Here is a 27274-nt window from a genome sequence, read left to right as displayed (position 1 = left end):
CTGGCGGCATTCCTCGGCGCAGTGTGGGCTCCGGATGCCGCGGGCCCCGCAGCACCCCCTGTCTGCGCCAGCACCTGTTGGCCCGCCAGCTGGCGGCCCGCGCCCCCCGCGCCCGCCCCGCGCGCCGCCCGCTGGGGGAAGGTGGAGACGGGGAGGGGACAAGCGAGGTCCTCCCGGCCGGCCGGGCCTTCCCTGCGCAGCCGGGGCCGAGCCGCCGCGCCCCACCTCTGCACCCAGCCGCGCCGCGCGGCAGGGACCGGACGGCGCAGGATCCCGAGCCGCCCACGGTCCGGGGCTTCCTGCAGCCGGCCTCCCGCACCCGGGGGGAACTTCGGCGGCCGCGGATCCAGTCCAGGGGCGGCTCGGAGGCGGCGGGCACGCGGATCGCGGCTGACCCCGAGTCACCCCCGAGGCCTCGCTGCCCCCCGGCACCCGCGCGGCGCCCGCCGGGGTCGGTCCCCTCCCCCCGGGTGGGGGTGGGGCGCCGCCGGCCGCCCGGACCCGCAGCTTTGTCATTGATCCCAAGGTGCTCGCCTCGCTGCCGACCTGGCTCCCAGACTGGCTGGGCGCGACCCCGAGTCCACGCCGCCGTCCTGCCCCCCGAACTGACAGGTGCTCCCTGCGAGTCTCGGGCGACTCCTCCGCGCTCCCCCGCGTCCCCACCCCCTCTTTCCTCCCTCGCCTCCCCCCACCCCCGGCACTTCGGCACAGCTCAGGATTTGTTTAAACCTTGGGAAACTGGTTCAGGTCCAGGTTTTGCTTTGATCCTTTTCAAAAACTGGAGACACAGAAGAGGGCTCTAGGAAAAAGTTTTGGATGGGATTATGTGGAAACTACCCTGCGAGTCTCCGCTGCCAGAGCCGGCCCGGCGCTTCCACCGCAGCGCAGCCTTCCCCTGGCGGGGCTGAGACTCCGAGTCGCCGCTTCCCCAGTGCCCGCCGCGAGTGAGCCCTCGCCCCAGTCAGCCAAATGCTCCTCCTCGGCCTTCTTCTGCTGACATCTGCCCTGGCCGGCCAGAGACACGGGACTCGGGCTGAGTCCAACCTGAGCAGCAAGTTCCAGGTCTCCAGCGACAAGGAGCAGAACGGTGAGTCTCCCCCTCCTCCCCTTCCCGCGTCTCGCTCTGCGTTCCCCTTGGCATTGTGCGTTGGCGTGTGAGGTTCCCCCAGCCCGGGAGCCCGTGGTCGCGTCTCTGGCGGTGCAGATGCACTCCCTGTGCTTCGCCGTGCACTTTGGGTGATTCTGGGGGGCGAGTTTGCAACTTTGGGGTGGTCACTGTGTAGCGGGAGTGTCTCAGCCTCGACTAGGAGGGGACGATCTGGGAGCTATTGGAAAAGTGAGCTCAGACCACATTGCAGGGCAGCGTCTTGCCAGTTACAAGTTCAAGAAGTGCCTTTAGAAAGAGATCCAAAATGAATGAGTCTTGGCTTGTACCTTGACTTTACGCCGATAAATTTGGGGGTGGGGTGGGAGTGAGGGGGACTTCAGGAAATGTATCAGCCGCTTTCTTTGAAACACTGTAGGTAGGACGGCATCAATTAAGAAATAGGTGAGAATTACAGAGGTCAAGAGGCCACGTGAACGTTTTCAGGAAAATGAGATAAATGTTTCTCTCGCACTTTTTTAAAAAACGTGCCTTTGTGCAGTCCTTACCTCTCTGGTACTGTTTTTCGTGTTAGTGAATGACTGCTATTTTGTGTGTGTTGGAAACGACTTAATCCTGCATAGGAAATGAGAATTACTTTCAGCTTTCAAGTGTACCTGAAATGTTTAGAAAACTCTCAGATGCAAGTTCCCCTGGGCTGGGATTGCACGGAGCTGGAGAAAGACTCCTTTCATAAGGCCAGAGGAGCTTCGGGGTGTGTAATTTGCTTAGCCTCTGAACCCCATATGATTTACATCATTCGATTTCTAAACTCTTGCTCTTGATCTACCATTATGAAGTCATTTTTGAGACTCCTTTGTAAATAGAAATTTTATACTGAACATGAAGCCACAATGTTAATCTAGACTGTCTAAAACTGGAATATTAAACACCCTGTTTACAAGTGGTGGTTCTTGCTGCTATTTGAAAGGAAATGTGTATGTTTTTGAACTTTGCCATCTGTTTACAATGCAACTTCTTCACTAATCAGGTGAGATGAATTTAAACAGCATTCTTAGAACCCAGACTGGAGTGCACTGTACTTTTAAGTCATGCTGACTTTTTCTTTATAGTGTGTGTATGTGGGGGTGTTTCCGGGCTTCAACCATGGATTTAAACTCTATAAAGTGTTATAGTCCTGAAATCCACAGCATAAGCATTTCTGGTAGACATTATTCCTATTTGTTGCTTATGCACCAAGATACAGTATTGCATTTATCAGCCAATATTGTTGTGGTTGCTCCTTACTACTTGCTAATGTGATGGCACGTGGCACCTGCAGGCTCCTTGAACTGCTGATCAAAGGGCAGCCTAAGGATCTATCTATAATCATGGGGCCTGCAGAAGGCTGAGGAAAGTGATCAAAGAAGTCGCATTACCAGCTGTACCCAGGTAGGAAGTAGATCTGACCAACCTTTGTTCTTTCTCACGTAAAAGAAATGAGTGTCCAGTTCAAAATATTGTTTCTTACTGGATCAGTGTCTCCAAAGACAATGGTGCCTTCCTTCTTTCTTCTACCTTTTTCTGGTCCCTTACCTCCTATCGTACTGTCCTAGCATCTCCAAAAGTCCTTTCTACCTGCGCCTCACCTTCTTTCCTTGTAGCTCTCTCTTGTGATCACGTGCTATCACCACTCTGCTGTGCCCCCCACCCCCAAGCTTTCAGGCAGCCTGCAGCTATTGGCCACTTCACTGGGTAGGTTCACACTCTTAGAAGAGGTGAGTTCAGTAAGCTAGGCCACACACAACCTGCTGCCATCTGAAGCAGGGCCTTTCTCATGCCTAAGATGCATGATGCTAAAAATAGTCTAGTTTCCTAATCTGTGGGCAGAGGATTGGGCTATGTTTAGCACTTGGAGGGTTGGCAGCAGGAAGTCAGTAGAAAGAAGAGGGAACTAGTCACTCACCTTACAGTTGTTAGCCTAAGGAGAGGTGGGGCTGACCAGCACTAGGGGGCAATATAGAGCTATTTTTCTGCACATGCTCAGGTTGAATTTTCCACTTCATTCAAGTTCCAAGATTTGAGGATAACAGGTGGGTACCGAAGAAGAAGATCCCTCTGGAATGTGACCAGATTTCCTGGAATAAAAACAGCTTCTTCTTCCTCTTCTTTGACTTTAAAACTTCCCACTTCCTCACTTGGGTGTTTCCACACTCATATTGGGTTATGTTGAGTTTTGATTGCCCCGTTGCACTCTGTTTTGGTGATTCTCTAAGTGTGAACTCTCCTAAGAATTCCACCTGGAAAAAGCCACTTTTCTTGAATTGTTTGTGGAAGTTCTTCCCAGAGCCAAGCACGAAATGTCCAAATTGATCTGTATTGCCTTCCTGATTGTGCTGCTCTGCCTTTGGAGGACCGCTACCCATGGTGCTCCCTCCTCTGTGCTCCCAGATGGTCTTTATTCACTCATATTCTTAGGCCCACAGTTTCAATATTTATTTGCACCTATAAATGGAAACTGAGTGTTTCTCTGTGCCATAGCTGAGCCAGATATAAGCATTTAGATTGGTGCTCGTGGACATGAGTCAAAATTAGGGATTGGTGTTATTTAACCTGCTGCTACGTACTTTTTTGAGATTACAGCTCTTGTCACTTTAATGTGCTTCATCTTTTCTTTGTCAGTGCCAGGGATGGAACCCAGGCCCCATGCTTGCTAGACAATCACTCTACTGATCTACACCCCCAGCACATTTTTTTATTCCTAATGTAATTTTACATCTTGATGTCTCATATGTGAAATGAAACTTTCTAGATTTAACTTAAGGAAATGGATAAAAAATAACACTGACTTGTTTGGAGGATTTCTGAATGTTAAACCCCTCATGTGACTATGGGGAAAACATTAATATCAGTGGGTAGAGTTTTAGAAGGGAATGCTACCTACCGTCAAAGGCAGAAGTACTACTGGGTTAGTGCTTCTGAATTACAAGCAGGAGGAACCGTGTGTGTGTGTGTGTGTGTGTGTGTGTGTGTGTGTGTGTGTTTTCAGAACCAGCAAGAAGAAAAGCTCATTGTGTGCAGTGGACACCACCCAAATAGGGAGCAATTACAAAGTTGATGGAGTGATGCTTCATCTCTCTCGTGTCATTGATAACTGATTTTAATTGATTTAAACCCACAACTGCTTCTTGCTTTCCTCATCTTCCTTAACCATTTTGAGTTTTGATTTAGAATATGCCTTTTCATATAGTTAGCTCTCGAGCGTCAATTACTGTCTAGTCCCCCTTCTAGTCTCATGGGGCACTTTACCCTAGGGACAATGGTCCACTCTTTGGTCTCCATTTTAGTGCCAGCCTTTTCTTCCTACTGCTGTTCTGTACCTGTGCCTAACTATGCCCATCCTCCACCCCTCTGTACCTGTGCCTAACTATGCCCATCCTCCATCCCTCTGTACCTGTGCCTAACTATGCCCATCCTCCACCCCTCTGTACCTGTGCCTAACTATGCCCATCCTCCACCCCTCTGTACCTGTGCCTAACTATGCCCATCCTCCACCCCTTTAGGTGTAGCCCCAAAGCTCATTTATTAACAAACATTAATCATGATCTTTAGAAAGGTGCGCAACAGGACACAGGCATTGATGGAGGACTGAAGGGACTTTTCAGCAAGACAATCCTTAAGTTCTAGTTGTATGACCCTTGTGACATTTATTTTTGTTATTCAGGGGCTTTAAAAAGAAACTTCCTCCTAAGTTTATGCTCTGTATGACAGAGCTGAGGAAGCTGAGTAAGGAAAGGACTATTATGTAATGATGAGTGTTGTTCTTTCCAATACATGATGTTTGAAAGTCCCGTACCAACTGTTATAGTCTACATTTAATCTGATACACTTTACATTTAACCCTAAGAGATATTCAGAAAGTGTGAATGTTTTGTAGACTCTTAGAGATAGGCATGCAATTTGTTAATTAGTTATAAATAGATGTTAGGGTCAGAACTAAGCTTTCCCCATGGTACCATCCCGTAAAGGAAAGGTTTTCCTCAGTTAGCTAAACCTTAGCTTTGGCTAGTCTTATTTTATCCTTCACAGAAGTGCCTTACATGTTTTCTCTATGTTCATTTCTGCCTTACTTTTTTTTTAGGTTTTGGGGTTAAGATTCCGTGTTTTATCTATAATATTGCACATCTTTTATACAAAAATTCAGATAATAATGTTAATTCATATATTAAAAAAAATCCTCCCCAAAGCAAATATTTCTAAGACTATTAAAGTGTCTCTATAAGCTTTGTGTTGTATCATTCCAAATGGTATGCCAGGGGCAGGAGAAATAGTGCAGTGGTTAAGGACACTTGAGCCCTTTGCACAGGACTTGGTTTTGACTCTAGCTCCCATGTGGTTTCTCACAACCATCTTATAACTCCATTCCAGGCAATTCTGATGTCATCTGCTGGCCTCTGAGGGGACAGTGCATATATATATATGGAAAAACTCATACACATAAAAAATTATAAAATGGTATGTCATAATCAGAATCCCTTCATTGACATCCCCAAATTTTAATGATTCTAATCATTTCATTTGAAGCCATTTTCTATATCCGAATATCTCTGTATTACTCATGGAATTGTTGTCTTGTTTATTAAACAAGCTCTGTGCTGAATTATTTGTCTCCAACCCTGGCTTCACCTCCTGGCTAAGTTTCTCTTTCCTTTCTCCTATTAATCTATGTAGAGGTAGGTTTTCAGTTGGTGTACCCTAATGCTTAATTTCCATCCCAACTGTTAAAATGGTGAAATGTTTGCAGTGGATTGGGAAGAATGAGAGCTCTTGCACCAGCACAAAGGGACCAGCCCTGTAAAGCTGCAGAATTGGCACAGCCCCGTGACTTAGGGATACTCCTTCAACCCTTGTGTCTCTGGCCTGACTGGTCAGTGTTCCTGCCGGGCCTAGAGTAAAGTTTTTGACACTTCTAGTTCTGGGCAACTTAGCTCATATTGTAGTTAAACTCCTGCCTCAGTTCTGCCTAACACTTAAGGGACCTGGTATGAAAAGGGGGCATGGCTTCTTGGCTACTGCCCTGCTTTCTTCCTGCAGCACCTAGTGCCCTAAGGACTGGGCCTGGAAGACTAGGGGAAGTGGGCATGCAATGGCACTGACTTAGTTGGCTGCCCCTGCTTTCTTGCCTAATACTAACCCTCCCTCTGCCTTTGGGTGGAGTCTGCCTTCTTGTCATGGATGTTAGGTGGAGTTCCTCCCAGGACAGATCTTTCTGACCACTCAGTCCAAATTACCCAAGACTCTTGTCTCATTAAAGTTACTTAACTGTATAGAACTTACCACACTTTGATATTTCTCTTATTTCTTGATTTCTGTTTTAAAAAAATATTTTATTTGTTATTTTTATTTTATGTGTATGTGTGTATTGTCTGCATGTAGGTAAGTGAACCCATGTCATGCAATACCTGCAGAGGACAGAAGAGGCTGTCAGATCCCCTGGAACTGGTGTTACGGACAGTTGTTACCTGCCATGTGGATGCTGGGATTCGTCTTCTGCAAGAACAATCAGAGTTCTTAACTGCTGAACCATCTCTCCAACCCCCTGATTTCTTTTTTTAATTGTTTGCATGTCCTTCCCTCCTCTTACTATGGAATCTACATTCTCTGAGAGCATGGGCCTCATGTGATTTGTTTCCTGTAGGAGCTTTAGTACCTGGTTCAGGGTGTAACAATTCATGAGTCCTACTAAGTATCTATAAATGGTTCTGGATGCATAGTCCCTTTTAAGAGTCATTCTGTGGTATCTACTGTAAAAATAGGCCTTCTTTAAAGACGTCTTCCATACTGTTTGAACTTTTTCATAGGAAGATATTCTTGAGAGTGATGGGACGTACCAGAATGCTTCTTGGTAATGTTGGTAAGCCTATCAAGTCACTAAGTGAGCAGGTGCCAAGCAACTGCCAGGTTCCTAGACATGGTGTTGATTAAAAGTACTGTTGGCATACACATGTTGTATGTTTTGAGGATGGGATTTGATGTGTACCAGAGACTCTTGAGAATAGTGCCTAGGCAAGTCTACAAAATGTAGGTGCTTTTCAAGTTGGGCTTTCACTCATGGAAAACGTGTACCATAGAAACTGGCAGCCAGTACTGTGCTTCTGATGTTGGAGCTGGGAGGATTTCAGGAGCCTAAATCTCACTGATTAGAAAATTGAATGAGACCTTAGAGAGTGGATGGTTACTCCTGAGCAGAACAGTTGTAAATTGCTTAATGTGGTATTATTTTTCCTCAAGTTAGAGCTGATTAGGTAAATGACATTGTACTGTCAGAATCAGATACTTTTTAAAATTATTAATTTTTAAATGTATTTTTAAAAATATATCTGTGGCTGTTCATGTGAGTACAGTGCTTGCAGAATCCAGAAGAGAGTGTCAAATCCCCAGAGCTGGAGTTATGGGTGGTTGTGAGCATCTTCATGTGGGTGGTTGGACTTGAACTTGGGTCTCCTGCAAGTGTAGCAAGTGTACCACTGGGCGATCTCTTCAGCCCCAGAATGAGATACTTTTTATAACAGCATTTCTTTATCATGTAAGAAGGATGCATGCTTTGTAAATTAAGTGGTAAGATATGAACATTGCTCTTGAAATACTATCTATAAAATACTGAAGGAAACAATGTCATAATGGTCATCTTAAATTCGTAGAACAGCTTCTCTGGCCAACGTGTATTTTAACACTTCCATTGTGTAGACATGTGACAATTTGGCAAATGACTAGGAAGATTGCCTTTAAAATTCTTAGCATTACATTTGAGAACTTCATGTCTAGCAAGTATATTGGACCCATAGATGAATTATTTAAAAAATTCTTGGGGCTGGAGAGATGGCTCAGCAGTTAAGAACACTGACTGTTCTTGCAGAGGACCTGGGTTCGATTCCCAGTACCCACATGGTAGCTACGAATTGTCCTTAACTCCAGTTCCAGGGGAATCCGAAGTCCTCTTCTGACCTCTCCGGCATTGCACGACATGGGTGCACTCACATACATGCAGACAATACACTCAAACATGGAAAATAAAAATTATAAATAAAATATGAAAAAAATTCAGTCAGTAATTGACACTGATGAAGATAGTGGTTGGAATTGGCAAGCTTGCTTTCTACATGGGGATTTTATCTATTTTTAATGTTACCATTTTATATAGCAAGATGTTTCATTAAATGTGCCATAGAAATTGGTAAGCACTCATGTTTGGTGAACTATAGAAAGTGCAGTGTTTTATTCTACTGAAAACCGTTTAATCAGTGACCTTTAATTTTATGTATGCTACATGGTAGATTCTGTTCAGAAGACTTATTTTCCGATCAAGAACGTCAGAAAATGAATCCACAACAATAAAAGAATGACTTGCTTAAAATAGCATTAGTTTAGTTTATTTAAAATTTTGTTTTTGAAATTGCTAAATCTGAACACAAAAATATCTGGAAATTGTAAAAAGGAGCTGTAGGAAAGAAGTAAGCACTAAATAAAGCCAAGTTGTTAAAAGTGATACTTTTGGTAACATTAACTCATTGTGCCTTTTCCTTCAGAATACATTCTAAGCTCAGGTCTACAGAATTTATGTCCTCACACTTCATGTTAGGGCTCATGTGTGCCTAACAGCAGTTATTTCCAGTCCTCTGGAGGCTGCTTTACCTCCTTGGACATTCATCTTGTTTCTGACCAAAATCATCTTTGCAGGACTGGTTTTACTACTTTTGTTCTTTTGGTGTTCTGTGTAATTCCTCTTTCAAACTATGATGATTTATATTTGACTTTGGCCCTTTCTTTATTAGTTACTTTCCCGTTATTATCACAAAACAACATGCTCAATGTAACTTATAAAAGGTTCAGTGTGTTTTGGACTTACTGTTCCAGAGGGAAGATAGTCCTATCCTCACATACCACCACCAACTGACTAAATGTTCAAATACTTGAGCCTTTGGGGGACATTTCTCATTCAAACCATCATGCTTTTCAATGGAGTTGAGCTATTTGTCAATCAGATGAGGGGTGAATTGGGTTGTTGCTGAGCTCGAGTGAAGGACACACACAAATTAATAAAAGTTCACGGATATGGTTTTCTAGGACTGCAGTGTTTATTGTGTGCTACTAAACCAGCAAGAGCCACCTGGAGGAACACAGAACCCACACTATGTGGGTAGGTCCTCTGGGATTCTGTGTGAGCCTCTCATTTTGCAAAGTTTACTGACTCCCCAGAAGTGCCTGTTGGGGACCACATTTGTGCTCAGTGTTTGCAGAGAGTACACAGATTATCTGCAAGCATCCCGTGAGGTATTCATACAAACAAGTAGCTTAGTGGAGTTCCCACAGCTGGTGAATGATCCTGCCTAAATGTGACTCCAAGCCAGGCCTCGGAGCCACATGTCTCCCCCTTTATAGAATGGATGCTGTTTTCAGTCAGCAGATATAATGAGCATGTGGCAGCACTAAGCTCTGTACTGGGTGCAGGGGTGCTGGGGTGCTGGGGACACAACAACGTGCTTCCTCCATCACTTTTTGTTTTTCTTGTTTTTGACATCTGGACTTGCTTTGTAGTTCAGGCTGGCCTTGCTTTGTAGTTCAGGCTGGCCTTTATCTTATTATTGTAGCCCAGACTGGCCTTAAAACTGGCCATCCTCCTGCCTCATCTTTCTGAATGCTCAGATATTTACTGCCCTAGTGAACTCTGCTACAGAAGGATGGCAGAATTCCCCTTTATCTCATCTTCTGCTGGTTTTATGCCAACAGCACTGTAGGAACACAGAGTACCCACTACACTTCAAAAATCCTCTGGACTATTGAATAGTTCATTTTGCCTGGACAGCAAGTTCAAAGAGAACAGTTCCTTTAGGGATAAACTGATTTGTTTTGAAATGAGTTTTTGAGGCAAGGGAAGGGAAATCTTCTAGGTAAGGAACAAAACATCAGAAGCATGAAAATCCACATCCTAGATGAGCGAGAAGAGGAGTCCAGAGCAAAGGCAGGAAGCAAGTAGAAAGTTGTCCTGGGCGCATGTATTTGAAGCCATGAGGCTGTTTGCAGTGTGTGCTTCCTCCAGGGTTGCTAGTCAACAGAGTGAAAGACACAGTTTTCTTCACATTTATAATTCATTGCAAACCCACCATTTCCTAAGCAGGCATGCAAAAACAGAGTTCGAGTTTGGTGTTCCTGGTTAACTTCTTACAGTTGGAATTTTTTCTTTCAGTGGTTGGGTAAATTCTGAACTGTACAGAATAGCAAGTTGCACAGTATGGGTTCCAGCTCACAAGCCCTGCCTGTGTCCACGCTGTTCTGTATTGCCTCTTTATGTAAACAAAGAGCTATTTCCACACTTCATTCATGAACTGGATGGCATGCAGGAGGCTGGGGAGGGCCCGGAGGCTGATGAGAGAGGCAGGCAGTTTCTGTCAAGGGCATTAGCCTTGGAAGCTGTTACTTCACACACATACAATGGCCTCAACATTTTTAAGGAAAAGGATTTCAAGTTGAGTGGAATATTAATCCCTCTGAGGTGACTTTGCATTAACTTCATCATTTCTCTGGTGAGGCTCATTCTGGCTCCTGCACATATAACAATACTAGCAAGGTCTTAAGATGCTTAAGGATTGCAAGTGACTAAATTGTCCTGGTGGATGTGCTGTTTTGATATCTTGCCATTATTTGAGACTATACTGCTTGCATTCTAGGAAATCTTTGTTCCTGGATGGCTACTATTTTAAGCATGTCAATGTTTATGGCATAAGTAGGCCCAGCTGCCCACTGCACCTGCCCTTGGATCGCTACAAGTTGAGAAACCATCAACAACAGAAGTTAGACTTCAGGGATACTTATCTCATGTTTTTGGCAGTAATTTCTTTGCTGGTTATTTACAAGGACATCTGTCTTTTAAACAGTCGTATTATTTATCTTTTCTTTCTACTTAGAGATAAATCAGAGCTTATTTCCCATACTGTCACATGTTCGTAGCTAGGGTGGTTAGAAATGCAAATTAGAAGACTTTAAAGCGCTATAACTTCTTTTTTCTATGGCAGCAGAGGATGTTTAAAACCAGTGTACTGATAAGGAACATTTGCTTGAAATGTGAGCAAGATGTGAACAGATGAGAAGAATAATCTAACTTTCATCTTGACACTCTCACGAGTTTTGGGAAACTGGGCAAATCCAGTGTGTTTATTTTTGGCTTTTCATATTTTAAACCTAGACATGATTACAAGTGGGGTGAAAATTGTTTAACAACATAGAGTAAGTGCCCTAAATCCACAAGAACCCTTGGTTGGTAGAATGTGACCTGCCATCAGATTATTCATTCAGAGGATATGCAATTCAACAGGGGGCTAGGGGTGTGACTTAGTGGTAAAGTACAGACTTAACCTGCTTAAGACCCTTGGTTTGATCAGTATCAATAAAAATATATAGATAAATAAGTCAAGTTGAACTTCTTACAGTAACATGTGAACAGTAAAAGACGGGGATAAATGTTGGATAATGCTGAAAACATGGATCTGCATATTCTTAACCAAAGGAAGGTGAACTAGAGGCAGAGGGGGGTATGTATTGATGTTGTAGGAAATAAAAGACAATTAATTAGGATGAAAGACAGCTATGCATACATTATTTATTGACAAAAGTGCAGTGTTGCTGGAGTGCTGCCTGACTGTGAACCACCTCACCATACCAAGACCACAGGCTATAGAAAACCAGTACTTTCTTAGTCTCAGATGAAATTTTCTATTAGAGATCCAGGTGATGGTTGCAACAATATCTTGCTTTATGTTGGTCATTGTGCTCAAAATCGTCTTGACTATTTCACAAGAAGTAATCATCTAAATCATCTAAAAATACTGTTATCCAGGTTTGGATCTGGCCAGGATACTGAGATGCTGATCTAGAAATTTAATTGGTCAAAACTAAACCTTTAAAAGGTGGTTTTCATTTCCATTTTCTTGAGAGTATTAGCAGAGGTTTGAAGGCACGATTAAGCATATAAAATGAGGAATTAATTCATCTCTCTGCTTCCTAAAAGAGTTTTATTTTTCCTGATGGAAAATTTATTTTTAATCTGTACCGATAACTTCTAATAGGCATCAGTTGGTCACCCCATTAAACTAACTGCTTTAAAATGGTTTCCTTCTAGAACTAACATTTACATCTTAGGAAATCAGTTAGGATGTCTGGATTTCCCATTTCCCTGCAGTCTTCCTTTGCAGCCTTTTCAGAGTGGTTAACACACCAGAGTAAAACCCTCAAAGGTACAGATCTGGAAGAAGTACAAACGCCACACTTTCACTTGGAAAAATAGGAAAATAGGCCGTGTTTGCTATATCTGCCGAACATTTAAAACTGCACGAAGCACAGGAAATACTTTTGGCGTGTGGGAATGTGTGGTGTTTCCAAACTACAAACATTGTTCTGCAAAGTTCCCCGGTAGTGGTGAATTATATGAGACCACGTCCATCTAAGCAAGGCTTGTTTAACTAGCTTGTGGTTCTGGGGCTCATTCAAACACTCTTAAACAAAATAAAGGGAATGGATGTAATAACTTCTTTATGGAAAGGCCATAAAAAGTAGAGGGCCATGTAAACAAATTGGGTCATTTACTAGATGTTTAAGTGATAGATTTGCAGTCCAAATTCAGGGCTTTGTGTGATGTTTTATAGGGTCCCTGACCGTGTTCTACCTTAGGAATAAAGGGATAAACTGGACTGTTTGTGTGTTTGCTTTTGTCTAGTGCACGAAATTCCATTACTGTTATTTTGCAGTATAGTTTGAAAACACCTAAAATTTGGACCATGTGTATTTGTCTGTCTGTTCACCTGTGCAAAATGGCTAGAAACCTATGTTTGAGAAGTTGAATTGACCTGGTTTTTAGTAGCACCGGGTTCTGTTCAAGGAAAATACAATGATTGCAATTGAAATTTTTCCTTCTGGGCTCAGACATGTCTAAACTAATTGTAAAATAATCATTCTGGCTCACAAGAGTAGACTCATAACTACAACTATGTAAAATAGAAATCCATCAGCAGTTATGATTTACGGTCACTGTAATTCCACCTGCCTTGGAATAAAACCACTGTTAATACCAACCTCATATGACATTTGTTCGTCTTCCTGGAGAAGTAGGTCATAAGTCCCATCCCAAGTTACCCTTTCAGTAGAGCCTCTTTATTGCATTCAGATATTACTTTCTTCTTTCTGTAACTGGGCACAAGTGTTGTGTTAGAGTGTTCCAGTAAATGGGGCCTGGGTAGCTGGGACATAAAGTCCTTGAGGCTGCACATTAGTGGGACATGACTAGGAACAATGCAAGCCAGGTGCTCCTGTGAGAACTGCTATGAGCAGAGGAGGGCTAATAATTCCTCTGCTGATTCTATGGCACATCTCAGTTCTCTTGTTTCTCTCAGTTCTGTTTGGCTCACTTGGCCTTAAAGGAAGTGATTGTGTAAGAAACTCATAGTAAAAATCAATGAATCAATGAGCCTTTCTAAGTTTTAATAACTGATGGCATCATACCATCCTGGCAACTTGTAAGTGTTGCTGCTGGATGTTTCACAGAGAAAATAAGTTCCCTGGCTCCACAGGTTTAAAAAACAAAAGACAATGGCAGATATTATAGTTTCTGTGTAATGTGTGACTTGCAATTTCTTTCTTTTTAATGAATAACTCAGGATTAGCTGGGTTAAGTATAAAAAGAAAACCCTAAGGCTTTTTCTCAAATTGGAGTCTCTGCATCTTGCACATGACAGTTCTCAGCATTGTACCTGAGGTACTTACTCAGCTCTTTTATGTAGTTGTATAAGATGTATAAACCCTGGGTATTGAGATGGATATGGGGGAAGGATGCTTAGCTCCTGTCCAGAACTATGAAGCATTGTAGAAGATGTAAAGTTGAATTAGCCTCTGTAGTATTCAACACTATGTCACTAAAACAATTTAACTGAGGTAAGCTTCAGTTCGTAAAGAAAAGAGGTTTATTTGGCTCATGGATTCTTGTCAATGGTTGAGTAAACCCACTTCTTTAGGCCTCCCATTGGGGACAGCACATTATGGTGGAAGCACATGGCTGGGAAGAAGACAGAATGAGGAAGGTGTTGGTGACCTGTGATCCCCTCCAATGGCATGGCCTCAGTGTTATAAAAACCTTGCACTAGAACCTGACCCTTTAAGGTTCTAACACTGTCCAAGGTGCCATTCTGCGCACCCAGCTTTCACCATATGGATCTTTGGGGGACACTTATTACACAGATACCTTACCTATTGCCTCCAAGTCATTTATAGTCAAAGGAGGATATAAGATACACAGGCATGGTGGCACATAGCTGTAATCTTAGTGCTAGGGAGACTAAGGCATGAAGATTGATGTGAGTTCAAGGTCAGCCTGGACTGCAGAGTGAGACTCTGCCTTAAATTCACAAAGCAAGGTGCTGGAGAGATGGCTTAGCAGTTAAATACACTGGGTACTTTTGCAGAGGACCTGGGTTCACTTTCCAGCACCCGTATGATATCTAGCAATTGTCCAAACCTCCATTTCCAGGGGATCTGACTCCCTCTTCTAGTCTCCATGGCATCACACACATGTGGTGTACTTGCATATATGTAGGCAAAACACTTGTACAAATAAAATAAAAACAAAATAAAATGAAAACACAAAACAGAAAGAGCAAGAGATATGCTGCCAGCAATTACACAGGGCACAGAGAGGCATGGTGTTAGGAGGAATTGAAAGAAAGACAAGAGTATTTCCAGTGGAGCTATTAGAAAAGGCTGAGAAAAGTTGTTGGGGGTGGACCGTGTTTTGAGCAGAGGGACTGGAAAAACGAGCATCATCAGGAGCCTGCAGAATCAGAGGGGTGGGTAGGATTCTGGGCGATGGGAGTTCATGACTGGATAAGCACAGAAGGAAGCCAGGGGAAAGTATACTGCCTAAAGTATAGCTTGTTTGACAATAGTGTAAGACATAGAGCCAGTGGGATGGCTGCTGGAAGTCGAGGCACAAATGTGAGAAAAAAGTTCCTGGAACTCCATCAGCAGCCTTCCTATGTCAGTTCTTCAGGAAGTCAAAGTATATGTGTCTAAGTGGAGCAGAGACCAACAGAATGGATGCTGCTGATGAGTGAGGAATGAAGGTAGAGGGAGAAAGAAAAGGTGTGAGAAATGCCCATGAAGGAGTGGCACTTCAGAGCCTGGCCAGCTGCCTTAAGACAGGAAGTAGAGAATGCTAGGGATCAAGAGAGAAGTCTAAACTACAACAAAGTCTAGAATATGGTGACCTACGAAAAGAAATGTTGGCCAAAAGACCCGTGAAACCGTGAAAACTTCAGCCTGCTCAAGGGTGTTAGGGTGTTTAAGAGGCAAAAATATACTGACGTGCTTCCAGAGCAGAGAGAAAGAAGGGTAAATGATATTTTACTTCCTTACTAGTTTGTTTTTAGGGCTTGGGAGATAGCCAGAGGTTAGGCGAAGGTTAAATACACAGCAAGAGTTAAGGTTCTGGCTTCCACAGTCCCTGTGCATCAGGGAATGCAGGTGAAATGCATGCTGATTACCTGGTCTTCCTGATCTTGACTTTTGAGCTCACTCTTAGGCGATACAGAACTCTCGGGGCACTTCTAATGCAATACAGAATCGAACTCAGGTGGCCAGGTTTATGCAGCAAGCACTTTAACCACTGAGTCATCTCCCGGGCCCTAAAATACTCAAAGTTCTGAATGGGACAGCCTGAGATCGCTTCATGCTGTCATAGGTTTACTCCTCAAGGGATGGGCAGAGAGGGTAGGATTGATGTGTTTAAGAGATTCAGCAGTCACAGAACATTTTCTTATCATTTCCTCTGAAAATCTGCATATGGAAGGCATTTGTTTTACTGTCACTTAGATGCCCTTGTTAATACCTCACTTCCATCCTGCTATCCAATTACACATATGTTTAGAGCTCTTTCTGATTCTCTTAAACTCACTTGGTCTTAACATTCTGAGAATTTAATTTCAAATAAACAGATTTTGTGCTGTATTCCAAAACAAAAATTCAAAATGTATAACACAGTGGATTAACACAGGTTAGTAACTGAATATTAACTTTTTTTGTAGGTAAAATATAAAAGATTTATACTTGCGTTTGAACTTTCTGCAGTCTACTGTTATCCCAAGTCAAAGTGCTGGCTATCTATGACTATAAACTATGCAATAGTGTCCATCTGTGATCCAGGCATTCTCCTGCTCTTTACTCCTGTTGATCAGCTGTTAGAAGTTAATAACATAAGTCCCCCCCCGACCCCCACCCCGCACTGGAGCTAGGGTGGAGTCTACTCCAGTTAGGATAGGATGGTTGCCTTTTTAGTTGCTGTGTTCCTACACATCACCTGGAGATTGTATTGAAATTCAGATTCTGAGTTAGCAGGTCCCTAGCAGAGCCTGACAGTTTCCATTTGAACCAGCTCCTAGGTGATAATGCTGCTGGAATTTTGATGCTCGCAAGGTTTCCTGTGATTAGTACCTCATTCTTTGCTATTCAGGATGCCTCTTAGCATCTCTCCATGGAGATCTGCACTTTCCCAAATCCCTGCTATTCAGCTAGCCCTAGAAGTCAGTTCAGTCTCACATGCTGTTGTTCTAATGGCCCCATCACACCATGAGCACAGGTCAACCAAATGTGGTTGTGGCTTGTGATAAGCTGGAGACATTCTTGGAATGCTCAGAGTCCAAGGTTGTTGTACCTCCAGGTCAGGAAAGGCCTCTGAAAAGGTCATTATTTACGGTTGGCCTTGAAGAAAGAAGAGTTCCCCACAGAAGGCACAGGCTTGTGAAAAAGCATAGAGTCTTTTCAAGTTCTGCTCTTTGTAGTAGGAAAAATAGAACTGAAAAACATGTTTGTTAATGATGAAGGACTATGTCCGATATGCTATAGAACATGAGTGCATTTTATTGGAAAGACCCTAGCAAACAATTAAAAAGGTTTCAGCTTTTAGGTAATTTGTTCTTAGTGCTAGATTTCTTTCCTCTTAAAATATTTATATTTTTAATAATATTATTTTTATCATCCTATAATATTTTCCCCAACTTGTGCGAATGTAATTGATGCATACATTTTCAATGTATTTACCACATACAGTTCAATGTTATGATATATGCATTCATTAGAAAAATCAGTACCACAAACTGCCTAACTATCCATCAACTAATATGGTTATCTTTATGTAAATATGTTACCTTTTAAAATATATTCACTTATTATATTTTGAAATGTAATAATTGGAAGATACATATAAGAGTTCAGCTACAATGTGCTGAGAATACAGCCCCTTTAGTTAGAGCCTATGGGGAGTGGAAGTCCTTCATGCTATGTGTTCAAAGCCCACATGCGGTTAGGGCCCAGCATGCCTGGTAGTCTCTGCAAAGCTTTTCCTGTTTCTCAGCCTGCTGTCTTCATTCTCTAAGCTCCCAGAGCGAGCATTCCAGTGGTCACCACTTGTTACCCTGGACTCTAATTATCAATGAGTCTTATCTCCCATAACTTTCAAATTTCAGGAAAGAAAATGTTGAATAATCTTTTGCACAGTGCCCAGTTGGATGGTAGGTCTTAGGATGAAACACAGACGGCACACTTAGACCCGGCACAGCTTGTCCTGCTGTGGTGTTAGGTTCTGGGATCATAAATCATCACTGAAGGTCTTTGAGTGAGTCATATGCCTTATTTCACAACTGAGAGATGCTAATGTCTAGCTTCGTTTTGAGGAACTAAAAGGGGACACACAGGGCAGCCTCAGTCTTTCTGCTTAGACTGAGTAAAATTAATGCCCAAAGAACCTAATGGGCAAATTATAATGATGACTGCTTAGAATGTTATTTCCTCAACCAGAAAACAGAAATGTATCATTTCCAGGAAAAAATATTTTAAAAAAGTGGGAACTTTCTGATGATGTTTCATTGCAATTAATTTACTGTAGAGAAGGACATAACTATCAAAAGTCTGTTTTCAATAAGTTTAACTTTTGAATGATTCTCCCTTCTGATTTTTCTAGTTGACATAAAATGTAACTCAGGTGCTTTTTTCTTATTTTTAGTTTGTTTTTCTTTTTGTGCTTTGGGGTTTTGAGATGGACCATTCTGACTTATCCTGTGAAAGGAAAACTATTTAAAAAGTCCGTTTGTTTTTTAAAGTCACTCAAAGGATACATTTTCTTCCCCCTTAGAAATAAAGTTGATTTTCTCAGCTCTGATTATATGAGATTATGGGCAAATCGTCCTTAGCTCTGGCATGTGGACACAACAGAAGCACACCCTGGAGAGAGAGTTCAGAATTCATGGCAGAAAGCATATTTTCAGTATGCCAATATTTATGGTGTCACAACCAAATTAAAAACACACACTGCTATTTACCTAAGTGTGGTGCCCAGAATGCACAGGGTTATGCCTCTGTTGAAGGCAACACACATGTTTGGGACCCATAGAGACCAGACTTTTTTCACATTCATTTTCTTTCTCTATGAGGGGAGGAGAGTTAATTTTTTTTTTTTTTTTTTTTCATATATGCTCAGTCTTGAAGTTAGATACAATTAGAAGGGTGGACTGGCTTTGTGCTGTTATGGGTGCTACATTTAGGATGTTGCATCCTGGTATCTTCAGGCCTAGCCAAGTAGCCAACAGAACATGGCCTGCTTTGTAGCTACAGGGGCAATCCTCAGCCTCTTGCATGTGTATTGCATCTTATTCATACTCAGTTTGGTTTTCATCTCTTTGGAAAAAATCGACACCTGTATTTTTTGGTAAAGATGCATGTTTGTTATGTTTGTAGCAACTTTTAAAGTATTACCATCTGGTGAAATTTTAAGGAAAATAAAATATCAGGGCATTGTTGGGAGTACATCCCTTTTCTCTGCATTAGTAAGGCATGCATTACTTTTGATTATAATAACACTGATATGCACGCGTACAGGATTGGATGCGAAAAGGAAAATACCAATGAAAACTACAAAGACTGGAAATAAGTTCTGTCAAAAACAGCCTATCACTTTTATTGGGGGCAAGGTGATATAGAATGTGAACCTGTTCTGATTGGTTCTTTTCATAGGCTTACACGCTTCCCAACTTCCTTCTGAGCCGAACCGGGTCTAGGAACTCTTTGGAAAGTGTCTCCCTTGCTGAGCATTCCTCAGCAGTTTGGCTGCTTGATTTAACTCTTTGCGTGATAGTCCTATAAGTTAGTGTCTAGAGAAAGTTTTTCAACACAATTGGTGACTGAAAGCCATGATCTTTAGTGCAAAGAGGGAGGCTTTCTCTCTTGAAGGATAAAAGACATTTTTTTCAAGGGGTGACTCCCTTGTGAGCCAATGGAGCTTGACTATGTAAATCCTTCTACTTAAGGGACAAAATCCAAGATATTTAAGAAGTCGTTTTCTGTTTTGAGCTCTGTAATTTAAACACTGTGCTTTGGTTTTTTTGTTTGTGCTCCAAACATTTTATTCTTAAGATTTTCTTTGGAGTTTCCATAAAAAGACAAAATTCAGTATGTTTTCTTCGTAAATAATTATCTTCAACATAGATAAAAGAGACAAACTCTTCTGGACTAGTTTATCATATTAATTAGTCAATGTTCTTTATGCTGAAGACTTTGAACATGATTACATATTTTCCCTGACCTTTTTATGTCTACTTTTGGTGCTGGAAAGAAAACAAAAACCAAATCAAGTAAAACAAAACTTCTGTACAGTTTACTCTGAGAATTAAGTCCATTGCAGACATATAAACAGAAGTGAATTTCTTTAGTGGCCATTAGAAGGTTGAAGCAAGGCCTGGTTTTGGAGACCATTGATGGATCAATTTGTTGACTGTTTAGTGCCACAACTTTCGTTTATCAGAAATCTTCTGAGACACAGGGGAGAATTGGCCTCTGCTATTCATATGCTAGCCTAGCCACCAAAATTGATTTCTGCATTTTGTGTGTCAATTAGGCCTTTGTACTGGAACTGAAAGCAGGTTAAAGAATACTTTATATCTTAAAATATTAATAGATTTCGTTTCGGGGGGTCAGTTTTCAGTCAGTCACAAAAATTGTAGTTGCGTTGAAATGTGCTTAAAGGTATTGATTTGCTTTTCTAGACTGTGGTAAGTATTGGTATCTTCAGTGGTTTAATGCCAACAAATAGGTATGACATTTCCTAAGAAACTTGGCAGGGTTGTTGAATATCTGTATGTAATAGCCAACCTGTAATTTAGGCTCACTCCACTATTATTTTGTGACTTTAAATTCTTTGCTCCTAACTGGTTGGTGACTCTTATGTTTGCCTCTGTACAAAGAAGATCAAATATTTATCAAAAGCTCTAGAAAATGCTTTGCTTATTTTAGGCATGGCATTTTGAAATCTTTCAGATTTTTCTCTTTGATGACTATGTTGTCTTCCTTTAAGGACAACACATGCTTCATTTCTTTTCAGAGTACATGTTAAAATGTGTTTAACCTCTTTGGAAGACAATGTGATCACTCTTGTCATTTTACTAATTTTGAAGAAGGAAGTCTAAAGCTGAGAAATATTCCTGGGGAAGAATATTTTTATTCCTTTTTCATTTAAACATGTTACTGGTAGTTTCTTTCCTCCTAAAATTTACACGTGATATCACCTAGAGTTTTTAGATATTGACCGTGTTGTGGGCTTGTTATTGAACTTTGGGGTTCCAAGTCAGTTTCCACTACCTGTCCTCAATAAGCCAACCAAAAAAGCCAAAAAAAAAAAAAAAAAAAAGATGTACTCATTGTGGCCACATTGGGAAGAGGACCAAAGAGATCCAATAATAAAAGACACAGGAAGTTTTATTGATATTTTTAATTTTATAGGCACTGGCACTTAGTAAGATGATGTAGAAACTTAAAGAAGTGATTAAATATGGGGTTTTATGTACCACTTTGACAAAAGATGATAAAGTGTAGAGAAGGATGAGACGAAGGGAAAGGGGTTTGGGACCCCGGATCAGTAAGTGTTAGAAAAGTGATTAGGAGAACAATGGAGAAAGTATTGTTAGATAAGGGCTATTGTAATAAGGCTTGCTATAAACTCATCTTGGTACCATCACTGATTCTCAAATGGTTGAGGGTCATGTTCTTCATCCTGCTATGGTGAGGGGGAATTCGTGCCACCTTCAACAACCTTTGAAACTTTCTAGCAGCCATACAGCCTAGAAAAAGGCATGTCTCAGGGCTGGCCTTGGCTGGGCATGCTCCGGTTTGTCTGTCCCAGCCTTCATTTATGGCATGCTTCTTCTTCCTGAAAGCAAAGCCAAAAGTTACAAATAATTTGTCATCCAATATGTAATAGCTTCTGCCTGGCTCTAGCCTGTATCATTTCAGATGTGGCTGCAGGCATGGTGCTGGGGGAAGAAAAGGGGACAGGGCTGTTTTCTACATTGTGCTGCCCTTCACTTCCTTAGGAATCAGAGATCACTCCACTAATACCCCTCGAGGAAGCGTGAAGTGCTATGACTCATTTCATTTTGGCTGTTCACAATATAGAAAATTTCTTGGCTAGGAAGGAATTCCTTTCAAAATGCCAGTCTTCCCCAAACAGCCCTCCGCCCCTCTGTCTGAATGGGTAGTTCTCTTTGCATAGACATTCTTGTGGGCTTAACTGCTGTGTAACCTCCTCACCCTTCATTAATAATTTCCTGAGGCCAGTTTGTTATAAAGAAACATTGCAATACAGACAGTATGAGTGTGTGTGTGTGTGTGTGTGTGTGTGTGTGTGTGTGTTTCTCTTTAATGACCAACCAGAATGATATTAATGCTCTAAAGAAAAAAAGTGAACATTAGATTTCCTCCATTACTTTGCATGTTAATCAAGGATGTCAAACTCTTAGGCAGAATATCTTGAATGCTTTTAAATTTCTCTTCATTATTCCAATGAAGTGGCTTAGTTTCTACATTGTACATCTTTGAAAGAGTTGAGTGTTTAATGGAATAATCAAACATCCTTCCAAGGCTTTGCAGCTATTAGGAAACCACAGAAAAATTGCTCTTTTCTGGTTCTTAATGAAAAAGAGGTCATTTCTGGAAGAACTCTTAAAGGGTATGGCTGTTTGGAGAGGGACCCTGGAGCTTGTGCCCTTCTGTGCTGTAATCCTTCTTCACTTTTCTTGTATTTCTGCTACACACACCATCCCTGATTTTAACCCTGGTTCACTGGGTGGCTAGCAGAGCACTAACCCTCCCAGGAGAAATGCCATGACTTTACAGAGAGCTGTTATTACTCAGAGGATTTGGGGGAGACCCAAATACCACTTCCCTACTGGAAAGTGCTCATTGCACATGCTAACTGAACACGTAGTGAAAAAGAGCTTGAATATTTTCACATTTGCCTCCTTGAGTATTCCCACGGATGTAGAAAGACTAGAGTGATACACACTAAACACAGTAAATACAGTTTTCTGATAAGGATTGGGGAAGCAGTAAAGGTGTTGGTAATATCCTTCCTAATTACACTTAGTGTTTTCTAGTAAGCTCACATAACCATTGCATTAGATCTAGTGTTGTGTTAATTTTTGAACCTAATTCAGAGGGTTGAGTGAGAGCAAATAAATACAAGTAGCCCTTTTCCTCTGTTTTCCAGACAGCATCTAAAATGCAGGATTTGGTGTTGGAAACCCAGCCCATAGATTCCTAAAGGTGGTCCTTTAGGGTTATGATTTAAATTTGATGCTGACTTTTATCCCAGAGGCTAGATGTGGCTATAGTCTAAGTAGAAGTGCGGATGCCCAGTCCACACAGGGGAATCTTCCTAACAATTATCTGTGTTGTTTTTGGCATTTTACCAGGAATGCTGTTTTCATAAGATCTAAGAGTTTTGTCTGGGAAGAAAACAGATAACTGCAACATTTGGCAACATATGAGGTTTCTTTTTCCTCTTTTTTAAGCTTAGAGAATAGCTTGCCCATCTTGTTGAAGAAAAAGTGTGTGTGTGTGTGTGTGTGTGTGTGTGTGTGTGTTTCCTTCTGGAACATGCTGGAAACATTGGAAATAGGCCACAGGGTTGAACACCCTCGGTCTTTGTTTATAGACAAGTGTGTGAGATACAAATCACCAAAGACATTGCTGCTTTTATAGATTATCTACAGCACACTATCCAAAGTCTGCACTGACTGACTAGTCTCCTACTGGTCACATTTACTGAGACTAGCAGATTGGGAAATTATCAATGCATTTGCCTTTCGAAATACAATAAATCTATCAGACATATCAGTACCCATCTCTGACCAAAAGAAGCTGCTTCGGTTTGATCCAAAGGCTGCCTGTTCACATTATCCTACATGGATGCCTGTATCTGTTTTGTGACCACCATTTAGAAAACCAAGAATAAAAATTCTTTCAGAAGCACAAAATACAAAGTGCATGGAAAATTCAGCCCTAAAGAGTATTATCTTGTTTTTGAAGAGGCTGCAGTTTTCATTTATGACACTAAAATTGCATTGAAGGTTCATTTCAAGGGAACACTTTGTTTAAAAAAATAGTGATAGAGATGGCTTTTTGTTTGTTTGTTTGTTTGTTATACCTATCAATGCATTTATACCTCAATGGAGGGAACTGTTTTGTGATGTCATCCCTCATTGATATATCTTCATACAAAGAAACAAATAGATGTACAGCCCAGCCCTCCTGCTCCCTCCCTCCTTTCTTTGGTCTTGAGTCCTCTCTGCCTCATGGTGACTAGGACCCTTGTTGGCCATCTTTGCCCCTGCATTAGTGATTTACAATACTGTCTCAGGGAGAGTGCTCTCAGGGCCTCTGACCATAGGGATAGATGCTGGTCCTATCCCGATGCCCGTACCATCTCAAGCTGAGGCTGGGTTCCTTCCTGGCTGTACTTAAGTGACACCTATACACTGTTCCCAGGGTTCTTAAGGTAGAAGTTGCATTCATTCTTACTGTGGCTTGTGCTCTGGATGTTTTCAGATTGAGCAAGCTTTACAAATATGAAGACACCAGTGGGGAGTGACTTAGTACCATGTCATATCCAGTCCCCCGACCTGGTAGAAGCCAGGTCATTCTGGAAGTAGTGAGGGAGGTCACATTTTTACTTATGCAGATGGTGACTGGCATCAGATCTGGAAAACAAGACTGACTCTTTTGACTGCTTTACCATGGCAGGCATTTCTGTTGTCTTGATGATAGGGAATTAAAAAGCCATTTTTATAGGAAAATATTTTAAATAAATAAATGTCACTGATACGCTGAGAGTATACAATAGCCCTTCCTTTCATGACCTTGGCAGATTTGATCTCCCTGGTGCCTCAGGAAAGAGAGTTGTTTCTAAACAACACCTGATGTTGTGTTCATTAAATGCAAAGTACTACCAAAGCCTTTCCTTCACCACAGAGTAAAACCCTTGCTCTAGAAAATATTTGCTTCCAACTTTCCTTGATAAATGGAAGGTGGCTTGGCTGAAATACTGGACAGTGCACTCTGTATCTTGGTTATATATTTCTGGGTCTCTGCTTGTGTTGTTTACTATACGCTGTAAAAAAAAGAAAAAAAAGCCAGAGCCGTTGTTTCCCTCAATTTGATGGTGGATTCCACATTTTACACAGTATATAAGGAAATGCTTCAGCATTTCAAACTTCTTGATTTTTAGAGGATCTTCTTCCACACCTTCAGTGCCAGACATGGGTAATGTTGCTAAGTACCTTCTGCTGGACACCTTATTCTGTGGAATTTCAAAACCAGTATATTTCCCAGTCTTGGTTTGGATGTGAAGCTTCCCTCCCAAGGCTCCCATTCTGCCTGGTTGATTCCTAGTATTTCTGGAGATTCTGGCAACTTCAGGGCTGGGGCCTAGTTGCAGGAAGTAGGCACTGGGGATATGACTTTGAGGTCATCCCTGGTTTCCAGTCCCTTCCTTGATCTAGCTTGTGTCAACCATGGGTTGACGAATGTTCATCACCAGCTCCACTACTGTGACTTTTGCCAATACACATAAGGCCAGAATCCACAGAACTAGCCAGCCAGGTACTGGAATTTCTGAAATTCTGAAGGAAAATTAATTTTTCTTCTTTTTTAAGCTGTTTCATTGGTCACTACAATAAAAGCTAACAACAAAGTCAGTTTTGCTATGTTTTTATCTTAATATACATATAAAATAAATACTGTAGATTTTACAGAAAGCTATCAAGTCTTAAGAATAAGCATTTAATTGTAGGAATGATAAGTATTGCCAAACCAAATAAACAAGAGAAAGTAGAATACGGATCTTGACTTGTGCATTCTCAGTAGGTGGTAAGATCGGATTGGCTCCTAGAGGCGAAGGCTGAAAGCTTTATGCTAGTAAAGTGACCCAGTGGTCAGGGAGCTCAGGAGTGAGCTGCATCTCAGAGGGACTGCTGCCTCAGTGGGTATTTTCAGAAGAGAATTGAAACTAGACTGCTGAGTGTCTGTGGTCATTAAAATTCCCAAGGTGCTTTTTGCAAGATTATGAGTTTTTAGCCAGCACCCTGAACAGATGAGTAATTGTTCTGTCAAGTCCCTGTGATCTCATTTGTAGGAGGTCATCACATCCTACCTCCTTCTTGAGTTAAACCATCACGTTTAGGGAGAGAGTGCCATCTTTTTAGTTAACAAACTCATGTGATATCATGTGCGTTCTTGCTTTGTAAAAAAGGTAGTAGTTTGTTTAATGTCTACAAATCAAAGTTCTGTTTTCTTTGAAAACTTGAGTTTTTGTTTTATATCTTTATAAAGATAGATATTCAGTAGTAATCATATTGTTGTCTTATGACTTCCTATTGTTATATTTCAAGTTATAAAGAATTTTATACATTTCTTCTGACATTCTAAGGGATACCTACAGTATCCTATTTGTTTATTCTTTCAACAAATATTCTTAAATTGCTCATGTAGTAAGATAGGATGCACAGATGACACAGCAAGATGCAGAATGCATAAAGCTTCCTCTGGAGCTCACATCCTAGTGAGGGGAGAAAAACGACAAGCCATGTAAATAAGTAAACCATTTGTATGGTGAAAGATTGGCTTCTGTACTGATGATTAGAAGGGTAGAGGTTGTTGTTGCATTTTGATGAAGGTCACAGAGGACCTACTGATAGGAAGATTTTGAGAATAGGTTGTGGAGACAGGAAAGAAGGCCTTTATGGACAGAGATGAAGCACAGTGCAAGGGCCCTGGGTAGTAGTCTGCCTGCCATGACTGAGGATCAGCAAAATGGATAGTGTTCTGGAATGAGGTAGAGATGAGCGATGACTTTTACTCTGCAGCGACACAAGGAAGTAAATGTCACAATGGTGACCTAGACACGCATGAAGCAGGCAAGGGATGAGGCTTTGAACACGTTCTGACATTAGAGCTATTGAAATCTGTGGATAGACTAGTACAAAGAAGTGAGTGGATTACACGGAATGAACTGGAACTCCCTTCTACAGGTCTTGAAAGGTATTTTTGTCTTCAGAGTCTTTAGGCTACATGTTAATTGCCCTGTCTTGGTAAGACTAGGCACCTGAATTGATTTTGACATTGGCGATGGATTTTACTATTTGTTTTCAATCATGATAAGCAATCATATAAGTGAATCAATAGAAAAGAAAGAAGCAAATATTGTGTTGATTTGGAAGAATATTATAATTCCCTAGCTAAGTGGAACGGTGTGCTTTTAAAAGAGTTGTACTGACACCACTCACATTTAATAAAAGGGATCATTAACATTCATTGAATGCTTACAATATGCTAGTCATGCATCTATGCATGTTGCACTCATTAATTCCTTTAATCTTTGCAGAAGAAGATAGAAACAGGAGAATTACAAGTATTATTCCTAGTCTGAGAAGAATGTAAGTTACTTGACTGTTAGGTAGATGAGCAGGACATGACAGAGGTGGTCTGGGTATCTGTCGTATGCTTTCATCCCTATGTCTCACTGTCTCTTAATAGCACATTAACTGGATAGCATTGAACCTTCAGGTTGGTTAAGTGTTATGTAGACTTGCTTGGTTTATAGTTTCGTGTCTTATATGGGGAAAAGACGTTGAGTATTCTAATCTTCAATACCTCATGGTTGATTTCCACAAACATTGTGTATTTGTTTAAAAGAAAAGCCTGGATATTTGGGATAAGAAGAATTTATGACTGGATATATTGAGTATGAACATTTGACAGTGAAACATATAT

General features: G+C 41.4%; 1 protein-coding gene across 1 annotated transcript in view; it reads left to right on the top strand.

Moving 5' to 3' along the window:
* Positions 1 to 217: 217 nt before the first annotated feature.
* Positions 218 to 27274, top strand: part of Pdgfc (platelet derived growth factor C) — a 199858-nt gene continuing 172801 nt past the window's right edge. Inside the window, exon 1 of the mRNA XM_017803542.2 lies at positions 218 to 1087. Coding sequence (XP_017659031.1) covers positions 970 to 1087 — 118 coding nt within the window. The 5' untranslated portion in view covers positions 218 to 969. The remainder of the gene's footprint in view (positions 1088 to 27274) is intronic.

Source organism: Nannospalax galili, unplaced genomic scaffold, assembly GCF_000622305.1.
Source record: "Nannospalax galili isolate Female #2095 unplaced genomic scaffold, S.galili_v1.0 scaffold305, whole genome shotgun sequence".
Lineage (NCBI taxonomy): Eukaryota > Metazoa > Chordata > Mammalia > Rodentia > Spalacidae > Nannospalax > Nannospalax galili.
The sequence above is the reverse complement of the archived record's forward strand: the minus strand, read 5'-3'. Positions and strand labels throughout refer to the sequence as shown.